This window comes from Cuculus canorus, chromosome 11, assembly GCF_017976375.1.
Source record: "Cuculus canorus isolate bCucCan1 chromosome 11, bCucCan1.pri, whole genome shotgun sequence".
NCBI classification, from domain to species: domain Eukaryota; kingdom Metazoa; phylum Chordata; class Aves; order Cuculiformes; family Cuculidae; genus Cuculus; species Cuculus canorus.
The window spans coordinates 21,185,252-21,206,219 of NC_071411.1; the positions used below are offsets into that span (position 1 = coordinate 21,185,252).

Genomic DNA, 20,968 nt, shown 5'->3' on the forward strand with positions numbered 1-20,968 from the left:
TTTTTTAACTTTTACTGTTTTAAAGATAAAGGCTGGTCCCAATTATTTTTTTTCTGTAAAAATCAATTAGCCTGCCCTTAATGGGAGCTGGATCGAACCTACCATTAGAAAAGTACTCAGAAGCCTTAAGTGTTACGATCCAGCTTCTACCAACAGAGATCCACACGTGAACTCTTTGGCCACGTCGATTTTGATTTGAGTCACTGTGAGCACAAATATAGCTATCAAAGATAATTCAATATCATTATTTTGTGACTGCCTCTGTGCATGTTTGATCTTTTACCCTGATGTGGGGGTAGACAGAATCAGGAGGGAACTTCACAGTGATCGTAGCGATGAGTCTGAGCTGGTTCTCTAAAGGAAAGAGGCATTTGCACACACACTGTCCCCAGGTGTGTTTGCTTCCACTCACTGTTTTGAGGCAAGGGAGGATTAGGTTGGACATTAGGACAAAGTTCTTCCCCCAGAGGGTGATGGAGCACTGGAACAGCTCCCAGGGAAGCAGTCATGGCACCAAGCCTGACAATATTCCAGAAGCCTTTGGCCAATGTCCTCAACCCCACGGTGTGAATGTTGGGGTTGTGCTGTGCAGGGACAGGAGTTGGACTCGATGATCCTTGTGTGTCCTTTCCAACTCAGGACACTCCATGATTCTATGACTAACGCAGGTAGCTAAAGCTAAACACTAATCAAACTTCTGGCTGCCACAGCATGAAATGCATTTTAAAGAACATGAATTCGTTTGAGAGCACATAACTTGCCTGTCAACTGCACACTCTCCCCAGGGCTTCTCCAGGCAGAGCTCCTACCTCAGGGTGTTTCACTGCAATTACAGGGAAACGATGAGACGCAGCATCACGAACTGCAAGCCGTGCGTCACAGAAATGACCAGGAAAGACGCTGCTGAACAGGCAGCTGTACAGAGGAGGGGTACTGCCGGTAGAGGATCTCTGGAGATGTCCTGCAAGGGAAGGCAAAGACGCTTAAGGAAAACAGGGGCAGATGAGTGCTGGTACCGAGCCGCGGGGTGGCTGCAGCCTGGCCGTGGGCGCTGGTGCCACGCAGAGCTAAGCCAACAGCCTCACGAGCCAGCTCACAGCAACAACGTGATCACTCGGAGACTTTGTTCTCCATACACAGCATCGGTGCTTATTTGTCCAGCCTCGCACTGTTACACCTAAGCCTCAAGGGGCTGGAAGTCCCCGTGGGAAGCTGCTAGCTCCTGCCTGGGGCAGCGGTAGAGCAGAAGGCGCCCCGTGCTGCGCTCTTACTGCTTCCTCAAAACTGCACAAAGCAAGGCTTGACCTTAAAGATTTACCTTTTTTACATTTTTTTTTTTCTAAAGATTCTTCTCCTGGTGTTCGTTCATGAACCTCATTTGTGCTCAGCTTGTTACAAACACAACAGGAGGCCCGAGCTTTCCAATAAGCAGGAATATCCACTAACAACACTGGCTAAGGAAATCGCCCAAGCTGATCCGTACGCGTGGGTCGGCCTGCAGCACAAAGGCTGATTCCAATGGATGCTGCCTGGCTATTTCCCTTGGGGAGCCATCCTGCCCGACACACAAGCTGGAACAACACCTGGACTGGAACTTAACGCCCTCCACTGCTTCTCCAACAGGAAACTGGAAGGACTCGTGCTTCTCAGGGAGCCCTGTACTAAGAAATCCTCAGAGGATGCTTTGGCATGTAGGTACCTCACACAAATGCATAAACCAGCAATCAAAGAGGGAAGAGAATCATGCCATTATCTTACAGTAAATGCAGTGATTAGCAAAGAGGCTGGATTAATGCCTGGGGAACTTTAAGTCTTCACATAAAGAACAGAAGTCAGCAAACATGCTGTGAGGAAAACCTTCTCCTTAAGCACCACACAGTAATCCCGGCTCTCCCCAGGCAGAACCCTTCACTACAAAGGCTGCTGCCATGCTTCATCCAGAACCTGCTTTGCGTTTAAGGGGGGAACAGGGAGATGATGATTATGCTGTGATGGGGATGTCAGATTAGAGTAGCCTGGCTGAGGTTTAATATTGATCTAGTCCGGCTAATCCAATCAAATTATTCCTTGCAACATGGCTAGATGGGCAGGATTTTCTGGATGTGGGAAGACCACCTGGAACAGAACGCAGGTTCCCCTTCCCTTGCCCAGCAGAGGCACCCCCTCTGCCCTGAGCCGGCGCAGCATTGGGCCACTGTGCCGACACACATCCCCCTTCCCGCTGCTACTGGGCTGCTCCAAAGTCCTGCCCACTGTCATGGAAACACCACTTCCCTCCCCAATCCCCATCAGTTGACAGAAACCACACGAGGGAACTATGCAAATTAAAAAGTACCTCTGAAAAAGGGGTTGTTTATGGCCACTGCCATCCTCCCATCGACGGAATAGGAACCAGGAGAGCAATCCGAGCCACTTCACTAAAAAGCATAAGACTGACACACATTTTCATTCAATAACTCTGCCTCAGAGAGGCACAGGAGACCCCAGGCTAACTTTAATTAGCAGAAAAAGGTATTTCAGAAACAATAATAGCACTCCAATTCTAATGAGTACCTTAATTTTTCTGTTCCACTTCAATATGATAACGTGACTACTGCAGATCTCCCCAGTGCTTCCCTCCTTCCAAGGACGTGAACATCTGCCAACCACAACTCGGCCATCGCTGCCCTCTTCGTTAGCATGACATCTCCTTCCCCTTCGGGGCTGAACTCCCTCTACACAAACACACAACTAGGATTTCATGATAATTTATTTTAAAGATGAAATTTCTTTTTCTTTCCCAATCCTTGCAGATGCAAATCACTGAACACAACTGGATGGCTTTTCTCACTCAAGTTTGCAACACTGCAGGTTTGCACGGATTAAAGAACACTGAAGTACACGGTAAGACTTTTTCCCGCTCCTCCCCAGAGCCCACTGAGCTCCTGCTCGCAGCAGGAGTGGCTGTGCCATGTCACCGCCTCAGTTCCAGTGTTTGATTCCATTTTCTGGGGAAAAAAAAAAAAAAAAAGTCTTAGAATTGGGTTTTCAACTAAAGTATTTGCAACTGCGAAGGCCAAACCTGTTCCCTGAGCAGATCCTGTGGTATCAGTCCAATACAGGCAGCTTCTGCCATGGAGCCCTCCTGATTGGATACTCGGAGATGGGAAACCCAAGGAGAGCCCAAGGCATTAGCTCAGTGATTTCACTGCTCACAGTCTGGGTTGCTTTTTCCATAGTTTATGAAGCTCCAGTCTGCCCATTAAAGAAAAACCTTTCTGTCCAAGCACCAACACAACGTGATGAACTTGCCACAGTCAGCACGCACAAAACCTTGCTTCTACTGAGAAGCAAAGACGATCCTCGTGCTGACTGTGATGGGACCGAGACTTGCGTATGAGCACAGCACTGACTGATTTGTTAACCAATAAACTGAAAAACGTAAGTCAACTCATGTAAGACATCGAACTTATCAGATACAAATTCCCAGCAGCCCTGCCTCCGCTCAGGAGAGCAAACAGTCAGGAACAAGCAGTAAGTGAACGGGGGGGGGAGAGGGGGGAAACTGGCAGTAAATGCAAAATTAGATGCAAAATTAAAAAAAAAAAGAAATTGATCTTTACATTAGCAGCAACACACTCAGAGAAACTTATATCCCCAGCTCCCGCCCACAGAGCAGCCACCCAACGGACCACTCCAACTCCAAAAGGCTTCCAGCAGTTGGTTCCCGAACCACTCCAGCTCGTTATTTCACACATTGTTTAGGTCCCCTCCAGCTCTAGCTCGTGGTAAATGACGGTTCACGAAGATGCACGCCAGGAGATGGAAACTCCTCATCTAAAGAGGGGAAATGAACAGCGGGCATTTGCCAGAGCACTCCCACCACCTGAGCAGGTCATTCAGGACATTCAGTGCCAGCGTGCTAGGCTGAACAAGAAGGAGGGGGAAAACAAAACCTTCCCTGTTACCATTCCCGAAACGCTCATCACAGCAGCATGAAGATATTAGTTTCTCTCTTAAAGCAAGTATGATTTCTTTCCATATGAAAACCCAAGTGAATCAAGTGGGAAGTTTGAACCTGGAAAACCAAGAGCTGCTTCTTCAGCCACCACCGACTTCAGCAGCAACCAAAGATACTTAGTGAAAATGGGGACACTCCCTCTGACAACAAATGCTAGATGAAAGATGGTCAAAATATTTAAAAGCATTACATTATCGACAAAAGTGAAAACTAAGAATGTGAATCACGACTGCAAATACTGAGGGGCTGTAAAAGTAAAGGACCAATAACACAGCCCAGTGCTTAGGTTCTGGATAGGCAAAACACAAGCAAGTTCATCAACAGCATACTAAAGGGTCTTACAAAGCTTTATTAAATATAACAAAGTATTTACATCCAAATTGTCAATTTTAAGTAGCACTAGCAACTTCTCCAAAACTAGCCAATAAATTACACAAGACTCAATATAATAACAAGTAACAACATTGCTTTGCTGTAATACTGCCTGAAACCAAAACAGCCCATTCCTCCGACTATTTGCCCGCATAGTTCTGCGCAAAATGTATTTTGCATGAAATGTTTTTTTCTTTGAACTAAAACAATTGCCATTGCTTTCACACGGTCCTTAGGAGAGTGCACACAGCGCATGGTTCAAACTTGTCACATGTAAACAAGGCCCTTACCCAACAGCTGAAAAATACTGCGTATGGATTAAAAGTTGCTCTAACTGTAATCCTCAAAATAAAGGATTCCAACAGACATACTTTTTTTTTTTCCAGTTCTCAGGGCTTTCTTTTCCTATTTTCGGTATTTCAGGACTAATAATTGGAACAAAGTTTTCCTTCTCATCTGTTTCAAATCAGTTTAGAGGAGTTCAGGTCAGCATACCTCACTGTCATCTGGTTTCGGAAGCAAAACACACCTGAGCAGGCAGTGACCACCTGCCTGGTTTAACACGGTACTGCCTGACGTACCCAGAATTGTGCGTTTTATATCTGTGTGTCTCAGCCAGGCAAGAAGAAAACCAAAAAGTCAACCAAAAAACCTTGAAGTTACTACTTAACGCAATTAAACATTACTCTGTGTATTACAGACTTAGGAACGAGCACTTATTAGCAGGATATGAAGGTACCGATGTCCCAGAGTCCGCTCATACCGTATCTTACTGCACAGTTTAACTTAAGACTCTGGGTGTGGTGGTATCAGGTTGTATGCGAATGGACCGAAGCCAGGCAGCCTGAATCCACGGAGAAGGCTCATTCACTGCAAGTGGGAAATAAGCCACTCGCTTTCCAGTGCACCAGGTGACCAGTGGTAATAAAAGGAGGCTCAGTTTCTATTGAGGTACTTCTGTGTGTGAAATGAGTATATAAATGCATTACATTTACAGCAGAACACAGGTAAGAGAACTGCCTTCGATTAAGAATATTTACTACCAGAAGAAAGGTCCTCTTAGAAGGCACATGCTTTCACATTCCCAGCCTATAAAAGTGCTTACAGTAACACGAAAGGAATACTGCAGTTGTACCCAAAAAGCTGTGCTAAGATAGCTTTGTTTTTCTTTCTTTGTTGCTGGAAAATAACCTCCACGTTATTCACAGTTGTTCCAGCATTCCTAATGTCAAAACAGCAAATTACGGTGATGAATCACATTGTAAGTCTAAACGCAAGAACATTTATCAGTGCAGTGCATTCCTGAGGCTTTGGAACTCAAAATAAAAAACTAGTTCTTTGAAATATACAATCCTTCATATTTTTGGCTCATATTTGACCTGTTTTTCTACTTCCCTTTTTATAAAAGTTCATGAGAAATAAAGATAACTTACAAAAAGTAAATACATTTTTTTTTTTTGTCCCTATCACACACACATAACTTGAAGAGTGCAAGACAGCTCGCTTAGCATAAACATCACTTGCTGCTCAGCCATCCTTCTCAACTGAGCGGGAAACAGCAGACAAAACACTTTTTAGAGAACTGAAGCACTGACATAAAAAACAACTTTCAAGAGCTCTAAATAGAAAAAAAAAAATCAATTATGAAGCTAGTGACATTCAAGAGATGACTTCAATTATAGCACAACTGTGAAAGTTCTTAAATTTGCTATTGTTTAAGGCACTGACTTGGTATTTTCCAGCCCTAGTGCATGAAAAAGAATCCTACTGTCTCTAACGCGAGCCATAATCAGTGCTCCAGAGCGTGGATGCTGGGCTCCTGCGCGAGGACTGAGAACTGTAGGAAGGCACAGGTGATGCAGAGAAACCTAAAACACAGGAAAAAAAGGGAAAAAAAAACCCCAAAACACAATCACATTCAGAAATGGTGGAAGAAATAAGAAACAACTAACTGCTGGTGATCGTCTGCTGGAACACCTGGTGAGGTGGTCTAATGAACCATTCAGAGAGAATAACCCCTTTAGCTGGCTGCCTGTTGGAAAGGCATCTATAAGTATCGAAATTTTGGAGGTCTTCCTATTGAGGACTTCAATTAAAGAACAGATCAAGCCTGTTCTTTAAGGACCTCAGCAAATAACTTTCAGTTTGAATTCGCCTTATTTTTGCTGAAGTGTCAGGCATGTTGTTTTTACAAACAGGACTGCAGCTCACCATAACTTAAATGCACGTATAATTGGATGAATTTTGGTTTAATATTGATTAGAGACCTTCTAAGCAAATGGGTATTTTTAACTTATTTGTGGAAGCTTGAGTCTGCAACACTGCAAATGGGTAAAACAGGAATTAAAACAAAAAAAAGAGATAAAACATGACTGCAAGATCAAAACCAGCGAAGAAACAAACTATTCCCTGAGCAACACGACTACACCTTCTACAGGCTTGTGTCCTTTGTCCCTGAACAGTCATCCTTGCCTGTCTCCTACAACAGCCCCAGCTCACAGCACCTGGGACGCAGCAGCTAGCCTGACGTCGCAGGAACTGAGGAGCCAAGCACATCCTGGCAGCAGCTCCACTCTGCTTTACTTGCCCTCAGCAGCAGCAAAACCATGGATCAATCTCCTCTGCCCATCTGGCGATTTGCATGAATTCTTACACTTTTTAACCCATTCCCTCGAGTTAAACCAAGAGCTTCTAAAGAATTTGCAGTGGGTAAAGGGGAGGTTGGGGAGCAGAGCAGGGGAACAAAGGTCCTTTAGTCATCCCTCCCTAAATCCAGCTCAAGGCAATAGCTAGACTAATCAATTAATTCCTTTATAACTGAGTAACAGCTGCTTACTGTTATGGCTGTGTTGAGGAGATGTCCTCGGCGTAAACACTGGATGAGCGTGCTGTTCTTTCGGTGAGAAAACTGCAAGATAGGCTGCAAAACGTTGTAAAAAACAAAACCCCAAACCACCACCAACAAGACAACAAAATCATTTCACATGGAAATTATTCCTTTATGTCTTATAGCTGATGTATCATAAGATGTAACAGAAAAAAAATACTTCTGCAATGCTTCATTCTCTTACCTATAATCATAACAGCTGTCCCTGCCAACAGTGCAAAAAGAGTGAAGAAAACAACTTGGTAGGAATCAAGAATGTGCTGGAACAGACTGGCTCCTTCTGTAGAATCGATTAAGAGGAGACAATATTGAGTTAAAAGAGCATCTTCTCCATTCTGCTTTAAGAGTTAATAGTTTTTAACTCAAGCTGAAGTAGCTAGAAGAAGGTTTTTACTTATAGCAAATAGATGTAATCAATTTAGATAACACAACTTCGCTTCTAGTGATTATTTCCAATGCAGTCTTCAAAATTTGCCAATAAGAGCTAAAGCCATCGATGTACAACGTCTTAACAAAATGATAAGAACGTCTTGAGCACGGTCTTTATCAGCCTTGAAACGCTAAGCTGTTTTCAAAACAAGGCATGCCTGAGAGCAAGCAGAGAAAAAAAAATACTTTCAGACACTTTAGCACTGGGATATTTATGCCAACTTCAACAGAGTATTTTGGGCTGACCCAAAAGGAAAATACGCTCAGCTTCTGCCATAATGAGCAACTCCATTGAACTCTTCTGGTCACAGTGAGCAGCCTACATGTCAATGATAACGTTAGCTGCCAGCTCAGATGTTAACACACTAAATCTTATAACCTCATGAATGTTAACGGAAGTTGGAGGTTTATTCTGGCATACGAAGTCTTGAGATAAACTTACGTCGCACTGGCGTGCTGGTTCTGTCAGCCAAGTAAATCACTGTCACTGGGATAGTGATAGACTGGTCAGTCATAGGACTGGAGACTGTCAGAGTGGTTGATAATGATGCTTGGCTTGAAACTCTTGGATCAGACAGACTAACGGTGTAGACTACATAACTAGGCAGCCCGTAGGATTTCTCTTTCTTCAACGCTTTCACTGCTGGTGACCCACATTTCACCTGCCAAGGGAAAAAAAACAGCCTGAAAGAGGCTGTTTGAGAAAGCACAGCACCTGCCAGGCCACATGGTGGAAACACGGCATTTCACAGAGCAGCTCAGATAAGGAGTTGGAGACTTGGTTATGACATTACAGTAACACCTGCAGCGCTTCACCCTTGTTTACTGTTCAGGTTGTCCTATTAGATGCCATTTCTGTGGGTTTGAGCTAACCCCGAACAAGCAAAAAATCAAAGCAACCCTTACTGGGCCATCAAACAAGTAAGATCCATGGGCAAGAACCTCCTCCTCCTCCAGTAGGGATCAGGTAGATCTTCTGCCTCCCAGCCTGCAAGCTGGTTAACACACCCCAGCCAGAGCACTGGAGAGCCCAACCCATTTCTAGTGGGGCAGTCTGATCCAGTAGGATGTCCCTGCCCATGGCAGGGGGGTTGGAACTAGATGATCTTTAAGGTCTCTTCCAACCCAAACTATTCTATGATTCTATGATTTCTACTTGTCCAAAAGAGAAAACTGTGGAGGAACACATTCCAAAATGAGTATTTCCAAATCATCTCAGGAACAATCTTGAAGGCACAGAATGCCTTCACTTAGAAGGTTACATCTAAGAGTTCAAAATGCTTTCAGCTGTGTTGTAATACTGTCCAGCAACACACTCACCTCCAGGGTATCAAGAATTTCAGTGGCACCAAAGATTTTCACATCAGAGCTTGTGTAATGGTTACTTAAAAGCATTTCCGTTTGGTCAGCATAAAACCCAGGATTGAATGGCACCTCCGCGCTGATCTGCTTCCCAGAGAAGTGGCTGCCTCGGATCGAAGCCGTCACTCTGAGGGCAGTTTTACTCATGCTAAGCTCCTTCCGCTGCTTGTCAGTGAGCCTGTGCATCGTGATGGAGCAGGTGTAATGTCCTACAGAAACAAAAGCAGTTTGAGTGTTAATTGCACACCTTAACACTTTTGTCCATGCCGAGGCAGATTCCTGTGACATCTTAAAAGAGCAACTAAAAGAGACGGTCAAATCCAACAAACAGGAGGATCAGAGGTGTGTAGGTGAATGGGACAGTGTGTCTGCTGGGCTGAGCATCACAACTAAACAGAAGGTATTTCTTGTTCCAAACTAAACGTCATGATCAAAACTCTAAAGTGGTACTTCCCTGTCATGTTGTATTTTAGTATGCCAGTGAGGTTCAATTCCACTTGGAATCTAATATTTATGCTACTGAAAGGCTTTACTGAAAACAAAATTTACCATAGAATCAGAGAATGCCCTGAGTTGGAAGGGATCCATGAGGACCATTGAGTCCAACTCCTGTCCCTGCACGGGACAACCCCAACATTCACATCTTGGGCTGAGGGCTTTGGCCAAAAGCTTCTGGACTACCGTCAGTCTTGGGGCCGTGACTAATTCCCTGGGAGCTGTTCCAGTGCTCCATGACTTTCTCCTAATGCCCAACCTAACCCTCTCCTGGCACATCTTCTTGCCATTCCCTCAGGTCCTGTCTTTGGTCACCAGAGAGAAGAGATAACAGAGTTAATTGCTTCCTGCATGCTCATACTCTTTTTATAATTAGAGGAAGTCATGAGCAAAATGCACAGACAGGAACAGAGCAAACTCAGCAGGACTCGGTTTTATTTTCTGTTCACCTAATGTCAAAATTACAGTCAGTTACCATCACCACCATCAGTTCTGTGGAGAGATGATTTACTGTTTACAAAATCTTCTTTAAAGGTCAGATAGTCACCATGTTTCTAGTCTCTTATAGAACCTCTTTGTCCACTATTGGCAAAAAAGACAGTAAAAAATTCTCCCACTATGGAAGATACAAAGCACAAGTAACAAGAAGGACTTAGTAGGTACAGGTTTTCCCTTTTCTAATTAACCTAACAAACTAACAGAGACAGGGATTACCCCTGATGCATGGGGCAATAGTGTTTTATGCAATGGGACTAATCTAATCAATAATTAATGTTATTTCCATGCAGTCCATGGTGCTCTGGCTCTTTTTAAATAATGTAATAGTCATGAAACACTAACACATGTTGTTGACTTTCACATTTTTATTTCCATGATATCTAGTAATTTCCCCTACTTTTAAGTCCCCGTTCATGTTGTTTTGGGAATACATAAGAATTCTACCTTCCTTAAGAAATGACAGTGTTCTGGTTGTGCAGGAAGGTTTGAAAACACAATAGATTCCAGACATGTTTAAATTGCAGAACACAATGAATTCAGCAGGTGTAACCAACACCAAGTTCTCACGTTTAGGCAATTTCCCTCATATTAGTCACCGACGCTGGTTACGCTGTGATACCTCCAGTGGCAAGGCTTGAAGAATGTCAGCATCAAACACAAAGACTATTTGTAGACCATAATTTCATAAAATCTAAAGATAGAATCATAGAATAGTTTGGGTTGGAAGGGACCCTAAAGATCATCCAGTTCCAACCCCTGTCATGGGCAGGGACACCTCCCACTGGCTCAGGCTGCCCAAGGCCCATCCAACCTGGCCTTGAACACCTCCAGGGATGGGGCAGCCACAGCTTCCCTGGGCCGGGGCCTCACCACGCTCATTGTGAAGAAATTCCTCTTTATGTCCAGCCTAAATCTGCCTCTCTCCAGTTTATACCTGTTCACCCTCGTCCTACCACTACAAGAACCTTGGTACAAAATTAAAGCTCATGATTGCTTTCCCTTCTCCCTAGTCTCAACTTCCACTGCATTCAAGTACACAGTAAAGGCACTGATGTATGGCAAGCAAACACCTAAAAGAGCCACCAGATGTTACAGCTGCAGATACAGATACTGGATACAGATACCCAGTTCAAGAATATTTGCCACCGGAATGCTCATTGGCACCAGCTGAAGGAGGAAGTGTTTTTCTTCCTTAGTTTAACAAATACAAGGCCTGATATTCTTTTCAAAGTTGTTATACACAAGGCGATCAATGTTTGGTACGATTCAGCTGGAGTAAAAGACAGCAGCTGCCACCTCTGCAAAGTGTGAGACCCCAGCGTGCGATGCGTATGTTCTGTAATACCATCACTTCTCTCTCAAGGAACCATTCCGCTGCCTATTTATCTACCAATACAGGAGTAGTAATAGGCAAAAGTCGACCTAAATTTGACATATCAAAGTTTGTTTCACCTCTCAAGTAAAAATAAACATAGAATCGTTTGGTTGGAAAAGACCTTTGAGATCATTGAGCCCAACAGTACCTGTCCACTGCTCAACTATATCCCTGAGCACCTTGTCTACCCATCTTTTGAACCCCTCCAGGGATAGGGACTCAACCACCACCCTGGGCAGCTGTTCCAGGGCTTGAGAACCCTTTCAGTGAAGAAATTTATCCTAGTACCTAATCGGAACCTCCCCTGGCACAACTTGAGGCCATTTCCTCTCTGAAAAACACACGAAACAGGCAGCTACTGACTTCTGGCTTTCTCTGGAAACAACTCGATGGTGGTTTACCACACATAGAAAACCCCAGAGTTAAATGAGGAGACTACTCATTAACAACTCACTGAAACTTGAGATTCCACATAGCAAAGCTCAGAGCATTCAGAGGAAATCTGCCGGGCCCAAGGGCATTTGGAGGAAGCCACAGGATGTCTGCCTGGCGTGTGGCATCTTGACTCATCTTACCTGAAACTGCATCGAATCCAGGTTCTGCTATGAAAATATCCTGTGCTGGGAAGATAAACGCATCACTGCTAAAATCTAGAAGGCAACTGATAAGGGACTGTGGCTGTAACTCAGCGACGGCTTCAATCTGAGCAGGCAAGCACTCCCCTAAGGGGAAGAAAAAAAATAATATCTAATTAATTAAATAGAAAAGAAAATTATAACTAATGAAATTTTAATTAATTTAGAGCAAAAACATGGCTTGAAATATCAGGTTATTCTGCCCCCTTCTGAAACAGTTTTACAAGGTTATGATGATGTTAAAATAGCTGGGAACCACAGCCAGCTGCTCTATCACAGGTCTGATCCCAGACACAACAGAGGAAACGGGAGTGATTTATTTACAAGAAAGAATGAACGAGAGAATTTTCAGCTGCTGAATAAGTTACCCTGGAAGTCTTGACTTATATTTTAGTATCTGGCAAGCTAGTTTTTGGTAGCCTAATGATTTACATAAAGAACTAAAATACTATTTGAACAATCGCTAAGTGTTAAGCTAACATCTATAAAGGAATCATAATAAAACAAAATACAGCTTTTAAAATAGAGGACACAGTACGATGCTCAATATTTATAGAATCATAGAATGGCTTGGGCTGGAAGGGACCTCAAAGCCCACCCAGTTCTAACCCCTGCCATGGGCAGGGACACCTCCCACTGGATCAGGGGCTCCAAGTCCCATCCAACCTGGCCTGGAACCCCTCCAGGGATGGGGCAGCCACCACTGCTCTGGGCAACCTGGGCCAGGGCCTCCCCACCCTCATCATGAAAAATTTCATCCTAACGTCTAATCTAAATCTTCCCCCTTCCATTTTAAAGCCATTCCCCCTCATCCTGCCACTACAGTCCCTTGTGAACAGCCCCTCCCCAACTTTCCTGGAGCCCCTTTCAGTACTGAAAGCTGCTCTAAGGTCTCTCCACAGCCTTCTCTCCTCTGGGCTGAACAACCCCAACTCTCTCAGCCTGTCTTTGTACGGGAGGTGCTCCAGCCCTCAGATCATCTTCATGGCCTCCTCTGGATGCGTTCCAACAGCTCAATCTCCTTCTTATGTTGAGGATTCCAGAATTGGACACAAGACTCCAGATAGGGTCTCACGAGAGTGGAGTAGAGGGGCAGAATCCCTTCCCTTGGCCTGCTGGCCACGCTGCTTTTAATGCAGCCCACGATACAGTTGGCCTTCAGGGCTGCAAGTGTATGCTACTGGCTCGATATTTGCATCAACTGATAGTTGTATCGACTCTAATTACTGATAATTTCTGTAAAAGAATTCAGGGTGGTAACTACCTTAAACACGCTTAGCAAAAAAAAGAGTTACTTCAAGAAGGCAGTTGGGAGAAAATACACATGTAAACAATCAGTTGATTGCCCTTTAACTGTTTTTTTTTAATATGATTAAAACCAATGCTTCTATTATCTAGTGATTTTACTAGTAGCAAAATCTTAATAGTGCCCCAGAACACCCTCCAAATTCTGTAATGTGACCCCAAGACTCTTCTTGAGCTTCTGGGGTTCCGGCAGACCACTATAGGTTCACAGAGATGTCACTACACCAACTCCACAGATCCCTAAAAACAATCAAAACACCCCAAACCGAAATCAAATGCACATATTGTGCATATACAAACATACAACAAACAGGTAGGAGAAAGACATTTTTTCATCATACCTTCCAAATTTTCATCTCTTTCCCCAACTGAAACTATCACTTTTGAGGCTGCAACTCCTTGTAAGCTTGTTTTCACTCCACTTACGTGCATCGCCGTGATCCTCTGAGGTGCATTAATCACTATCTGCAAAAAAGATTGTTTACCAAAAATTTAACACAGAAAGGTTAAGGCAAAAACCAGACTGGATTCATTGTGCAATGCACACATCCTTTTATATCTAACAGAACAGGATACTACAAGAGGTCATATTTCTCTTTACAAGAAATTATAGAATGGTTTGGGTTGGAAGAGACCTCAAAGCCCATCCAGTTCTACCCCCTGCCATGGGCAGGGACACCTCCCACTGGATCAGGGGCTCCAAGGTCCATCCAAACTGGCCTTGAACACCTCCAGGGATGGGGCAGCCACAGCTTCCCTGGGCAACCTGAGCCAGGGCCTCACCATTCTCATCGTGAAGATATTCCTCCTTACGTCCAGTCTAAATCTGCCCCTCTCCAGTTTATACCCATTGCCCCTCGTCCTATCACCACAAGTCTTTGTGAACAGTCCCTCCTGAGCTTTCTTGTAGCCCCTTCAGGTACTGGAAGGTTACTATAAGGTCTCCTTGGAGCCTTCTCTTCTCCAGGGTGAACAACCCCAACTCTCTCAGCCTGTCCTCAGAGCAGAGGTGCTCCAGCCCTCGGATCATCTTGTAGCCTCCTCTGGACCTGTTCCAACAGCTCCATCTCCTCCATATGTTGGGGATTCCAGAACTGGGCACAGGAATCCAGGTGGGGTCTCACAAAAAAATCCTACATTTCTCTAATTTTAGAAACTGCCTTTCAAGGCAATTTAGCCAGTAAAAACATTTTTTTCTTTCTACCCAACCCCCATAAGTTAATAGGCATAAAGCTCCATGTCTAAATTTAATTTAAAAAGAATATCTAGTGCTTACATTTGCTGATACAGTGAATTGTATCAACAGTACAACTGCACTATAAAGAAACAAAATAATGTAATTGAGTAGTTCTGATCAGCGATCCATGGTAATACGGTCCAGCCCTGCAGAATGTTCTTGTTGGCAACTCATCCTACAGTGAAGCTCCATACAGGCAGCCATCCTCTAAAACTGTTTAGCATCTAACTTAGCCAAGCAAGGGAATCAAAATGTACAAGATAAGAACAGTATAGGCTAAAATCAGAAGCCATTACGCAAAATTTTAACATAGATGACTAAAAAAAACATGACTTGTTTGGACACGTATCAAATACTTTCCAACCATTTGCTTTTCTAATACATTTTCCTTTAAAAAGAAGGTTTCTAAGTAATTATAACAAAAAATAGTCATCATAGAATACATTTTTGGTGAGGGCCCACCTGAAGTAAAGAAACACCAGCAGTTCTGGTAGGATTTATCAGTGCCTCACCTCTCTGTACGTTTTAAGTAATCCAGGAATCTCATAGTAGACAGTAACAACGCCAGAATCCCTTGCCACTGCCACACCAGTCTTGGAGTCGACTTGTAGAACACTACTTGACGAGGAGCTCCATGTGCCCAGCAGCCCTGAGAAGACACACCATTTGGACAGTGTTGAACACACCTCTGCTGGCTGCGGCATTTCCTGACCACACTGGTGTCCATGTGTGCGTACCCACCGCACGGACAGCACGGCCACACACGCTTCCCAATCCACCAGAACTAGACCCTAGGTTGTCCCGTGGTAGAAAGCTGGGAGCCCAACACCAAAGTCACCGCCACTTCCTCTGACAAAAGCCCCTTAATAATAATCGTTAAATACAGTGAGTGAAGTTAAGGAAATGGCTTCTAGCTGCACCAGGGGAGGGTCACATTGGATATCAGGGAAAAAAATCTTCACTGAAAGGGTTTTCAGGCACTGGCAGAGGCTGCCTGGGGAGGTGGATGAGTCCCCATCCCTGGAGGGGTTCAAAAGATGGGCAGATGAGCTGCTCAGGGATCTGGTTTAGCAATGGACAGAGATGGTTGGACTCGAATTCAGAAGTCTTTTCCAATCAAACAACTCCATGGTAAGTTAGACAGTCCTGGCTCTGCACAATTCCCACAAAACCAAGCCTTTTAAGCTAACAGAATAGAAATATCTAAAGTCTGATACTCATTAGTTCAATACAAACACATTGCTCGGTACAATTAAAATTAGAGGAGTTGCTCAAACCTATTTTTATCATTAACAAGAACAGTGACATTTGATTCTGAACAAACATCATAAATAATGCATTTAATTTTCCTAAGAATGAGAAAGAGTCACACTGATGTCAAATCATACAGCTGTACAACTCCAGCAACTGCAGTGCTGCTTACCTTCTTGGCTGATCAGAGAAGTACTCAAGCAGAGGACATCCCCGACCACCACATCCGTGAGCTCAGGAAATATGGCATGTTGCACAGGAAGGGGGATGTAGTCTGCAATTCCATTCTGTTCCACATCCCAGACTTTAAGCAAGGTCAAACCTACGTTTACAGTCCGGATTACAAAGGTGTTGTTTGTGGCTCCTTTCCCAATCTGCACAAAGTCATCTCTACAGATAAAAAGAAATGTTTTTATATTAAGGCAAGTTTGCTAATATCATTACCTCCACAATAAACAGTAGGTATTGAACCATTATAGTTGGTTGACTTCTTGTTTTCAAGGATGGTATCTTCTAATCAAGTCTAGCAAAATAAGGAAAACATGAAAATTATTTTGGTGCTACTGAGGGGAATTTCAGTTCTCACGTTGTTATGAAATACTGAGGTCATAGACACGTATGAGATTCCCGATTCTTAGGACTGTAGAACTTCAGAATAAGGCAATCAGTCTCTTCTCTCAGGGAGTTAATAGGCAAAGAAATACTGAAGCTCTGCGTTCACATCTGGATTCTTCACCATAAGAAGGACATGGAACTGCTGGAATGGGTCCAGAGGAGGCCACAAAGATGATCTCCCATCTGAGGATTGGCTGGGAGAGTTGAGGTTGTTCAATCTGGAGAAAAGAAGGCTCCTGGGAGACCTTAGAGCTGCTTCCAGTACTGAAAGGGGCTCCAGGAAAGCTGGGGGAGGGGGGAGGGCTCTTGATCAGGGAGGGCAGGGATAGGATGAGGGGGAACGGTTTTCAGCTGAAAGAGGGGAGATTGAGATGAGATATTGGAAAGAAATATTTTGCTGTGAGGGTGAAATATTTTGCTGCTGGCTGCCCCACCCCTGGAGGGGTTCAAGGCCAGGTTGGATGGGGCTTGGAGCAACCTGGGAGGTGTCGCTGCCCATGGCAGGGGGTGGAGCTGGGTGGGCTTTAAGGAACCTTCCAACTCAAATCATTCTATAATTTCTTGTAAAGAGAAATATGACCTCTTGTAGTATCCTGTTCTGTTAGATATAAAAGGATGTGTGCATTGCACAATGAATCCAGTCTGGTTTTTGCCTTAACCTTTCTGTGTTAAATTTTTGGTAAACAATCTTTTTTGCAGATAGTGATTAATGCACCTCAGAGGATCACGGCGATGCACGTAAGTGGAGTGAAAACAAGCTTACAAGGAGTTGCAGCCTCAAAAGTGATAGTTTCAGTTGGGGAAAGAGATGAAAATTTGGAAGGTATGATGAAAAAATGTCTTTCTCCTACCTGTTTGTTGTATGTTTGTATATGCACAATATGTGCATTTGATTTCGGTTTGGGGTGTTTTGATTGTTTTTAGGGATCTGTGGAGTTGGTGTAGTGACATCTCTGTGAACCTATAGTGGTCTGCCGGAACCCCAGAAGCTCAAGATCATTCTATGATTCTGTGATTCCATGAAATTTAAACACCACCCTGCAGCTTTCTACCCATAACTTTACGAAGCCAAATCACATTTGATTCTGAGTTCTGCTTTTTACCAAAATTCCACGTTCCCAAATAGACTGACACACTGAGCGCTTGTACGGAGACAGCGCAGGTCCTGGCAGCAGCAGGGCTGGGTGAGTACCGTGCTGCATCAGAGCTACAGCACTTCTCTCTCCAGGGCTTATCATTAGCCCTACGCTGAAGCAGCTCTGTTATGGCAGTTTTGGAAGCCAGGGCAGTGTTATCTCAGGGACCTCTGTATGCTACAGAAATTTCTGCTGACCATTTAGGTAGGAGAAAAGAGAAAATCTGGCATTCAACCCCTCCCCCCTTTTTTTTCCCTTTAATTACCGTCACTGTGTTGTAACTACAAGGCGCTCTGCAGAAAACAAGCTATAATAACGGAGGTAGTGATCGTTTAATGACCAAAGAAAGCTGTTTTATAATACTTATTATTCTTCGAGGCAGAGACCGAAAGGCCTTTTGAGGCCTGGCTCTGCCGTGCAACGGCTGTACAAGCATATCTGAAGAGACAGCCCCGATACAGAACATTCACCCTCTTACATAAGCCTGAAGTGAGTCAGTGTAACCGAGCACTGGGGAGGCAGGAGGCAGGATGAGGCAGATCCGGTAAGATCGAGTGTTTATACAGGCCACTGAGGTATCCAATCTGATGTTTAAGAGTCACTTAGAGCAGAAATGTACCCCAGCAGGTCCTGCTACTGATCACGTTTATCTGGGGAACTTTCCATCTGCTAGAGAATATCGATTGCTAACTGGAACTCTTCTCTTTCTGCTACGGCAACTCTGGAGACTTCAGAGATGAAATCTCTTCTTTGCTAATTCCAGTCCAAGCTATATCTTCCGCTTCACAGAATCACAGAATGGTCTGGGTGGGAAGGGACCTTAAAGCCCATCTAGTTCCAGCCCTGCCACGGGCAAGGACACCTCCCACTGGATCAGGTTGCTCAGAGCCCCATCCAACCTGGCCTTGAACCCCTCCAGGGATGAGGCAGCCACCACTGCTCTGGGCAACCTGGGCCAGGGCCTCCCCACCCTCACAGCAAAACATTTCTTCCTAAGATCTCATCTCAATCTCCCCTCTTTCAGCTGAAAACTGTTCCCCCTAATCCTGTTCCTGCACTCCCTGATCCAGAGCCCCTCCCCAGCTTTCCCGGAGCCCCTTTCCTACTGGAAGCTGCTCTAAGGTCTCCCCGCAGCCTTCTCTTCTCCAGGCCAAACAACTCTAACTCTCTCAGCCTGTCTGGAAGAACCTTTGTTCCTTCCTGTTGCTAGGCTATGTGTGTTTGGCTTCTTTTGTTCTCTGCAATTAACACTCATGATAGACACATACCTGTTTGTTGCAAAGTTGAGCACAGAATTATGCGAATGAAAAGTGTCTCCAGAGTTATCATGAAAATGGACTGTAAATGTCAGCGTCATTCCCAGGGGAAGAGTCAATAATGCCTCCTTCTTTTGCACGTGTAGAAGTGGATTCATGGAGATTCTTAGGTATGAGATGGGGTAGACCTGTAAAAACATCAGCAGCAAAAAACAAAATCAATTTGGGTTTTTTGGTGCCTCTATAATATGAGAAATCTAAAAGGGTTCTTATCATGCAAATATACAAAGAATCACAGAATCACCAGGTTGGAAAGGACCCACTGGATCATCGAGTCCAACCATTCCTAACACTCCCTAAACCATGTCCCTCAGCACTTCATCCACCTGTTCCTTAAACGCCTCCAGGGAAGGCGACTCGACCACCTCCCTGGGCAGCTGTTCCAGTGCCCAATGACTCTTTCTGTGAAAAATTTTTTTCTGATATCCAACCTTAACCTCTCCTGGCGGAGCTTCAGGCCATTCCCCCTTGTCCTGTCCTCTGTCACTTGGGAGAAGAGCCCAGCTCCCTCCTCTCCACAACCTCCTTTCAGGCAGTTGTAGAGAGCAATAAGGTCTCCCCTCAGCCTCCTCTTCTCCAGGCTAAACAACCCCAGCTCTCTCAGCCGCTCCTCATAAGACTTGTTCTCCAGCCCCTTCACCAGCTTCTCTGCTCTTCTCTGGACACACTCCAGAGCCTCAACATCCTTCTTGTGGTGAGGGGTCCAGAACTGAACACAGTATTTGAGGTGTGGTCTCACCAGTGCCGAGTACAGAGGGAGAATAACCTCCCTGGACCTGCTGGTGACCCCATTTCTGATACAAGCCAAGATGCCGTTGGCCTTCTTGGCCACCTGGGCACACTGCTGGCTCATGTTCAGTCGGCTGTCAACCAGCACCCCCAGGTCCTTCTCTTCCGTGCAGCTCTCCAGCCACTCTTCCCCCAGTCTGTAGCGCTGCATAGGGTTGTTGTGCCCCAAGTGCAGGACCCGGCATTTGGCCTTGTTAAACCTCATCCCATTGGTCTCAGCCCAGCAGTCCAGCCTGTTCAGATCCCTTTGCAGAGCCTCCCTACCCTCCAGCAGATCGACACTTCCTCCCAGCTTAGTGTCATCTGCAAACTTGCTGAGGGTGCACTCAATGCCTTCATCCAGGTCATTGATAAAGACATTGAACAGAGCTGGACCCAGTACTGAGCCCTGAGGAACTCCACTTGTGACTGGCCTCCAGCTGGAGTTAACTCCATTGACCACCAAAGCTTCCCTTAAAAACCACTTGCTTCAGCCATGTGACCGTACTGACACACAGTGCTTTCGTTACCAGTTCTTGAAGCTCATAGAATCAGAGCAGCTGAGCTTGAAAGGGGCCTCTGGAGACTGCCCAGTGCAGATCCCTCGGCTCAGGCTCAGCTAGCACCACTTTCCCAGGGTCACATGCAGTCAGGTCTTCATCATCTCCTCAGACACAGATGCCACCATCTCTCTCTGCAGTCTGTGCCAGTGTTTAACAGCCACCACAGTAAAACAGTGCTTTCCTACGTTCAGACAATTTCACGTTCCAATTTGGGTGCGCTCCCTCTTGCTCTGTCACTGAGCACTGCTGAGAAGAATCTGGCTCTGTCATCTTCACACCCTCACATCAGATATTTCTCAGCATTCTTCTCTACTAGCACCAGGATAAGGGGTAATGGTTTTAAACTAAAAGAAGGCAGATCCAGATTAGACAGAGGGAAGATGGGTTTTTATGCTGTGAGTGGGGAGGCCCTGGCACAGGCTGCCCAGACAGGTGGTAGATGCCCCATCCCTGGAGGGGTTCAAGGCCAGGATGGGGCTCTGAGCAATCTCATCTCATTAAAGATATCCCTGGTCCTGCAGTGGGGTTGGACTTGGTGGGCTTTAATGATCCCTTCCAACAAACCATTCTATGATTCTATGAAATGGAAGCAAACAGTAATGACGTAGAAATGCACATCATAGACTTCAGAAACTACATTACTATCCTATAAATTAAAATTGCTAAAGGCTCCCGGGATATGGAAGGGAACAAGTTTCCCCTAGGCTTCTCCCCCAGCATTTCT

The 20,968-nt window shown here is 44.8% G+C and overlaps 1 protein-coding gene across 5 annotated transcripts in view; it reads right to left on the minus strand.

Moving 5' to 3' along the window:
• Nucleotides 1–4,409: 4,409 nt before the first annotated feature.
• NUP210 (nucleoporin 210) overlaps nucleotides 4,410–20,968 on the minus strand; it is a 74,958-nt gene continuing 58,399 nt past the window's right edge. For 4 of the 5 annotated variants that reach the window (XM_009566999.2, XM_054076427.1, XM_054076426.1 and 1 more), the window contains exons 31-40: nucleotides 18,866–19,041; nucleotides 16,019–16,236; nucleotides 15,108–15,244; nucleotides 13,700–13,823; nucleotides 11,994–12,140; nucleotides 9,009–9,259; nucleotides 8,131–8,350; nucleotides 7,444–7,539; nucleotides 7,209–7,292; nucleotides 4,410–6,240 (exon numbers count right to left, since the gene is read on the minus strand). In XM_009566999.2, coding sequence (XP_009565294.2) covers nucleotides 6,146–6,240; nucleotides 7,209–7,292; nucleotides 7,444–7,539; nucleotides 8,131–8,350; nucleotides 9,009–9,259; nucleotides 11,994–12,140; nucleotides 13,700–13,823; nucleotides 15,108–15,244; nucleotides 16,019–16,236; nucleotides 18,866–19,041 — 1,548 coding nt within the window. In that variant the 3' untranslated portion in view covers nucleotides 4,410–6,145. The remainder of the gene's footprint in view (nucleotides 6,241–7,208; nucleotides 7,293–7,443; nucleotides 7,540–8,130; nucleotides 8,351–9,008; nucleotides 9,260–11,993; nucleotides 12,141–13,699; nucleotides 13,824–15,107; nucleotides 15,245–16,018; nucleotides 16,237–18,865; nucleotides 19,042–20,968) is intronic. The other variant, XM_054076425.1, reaches the window with a different exon arrangement.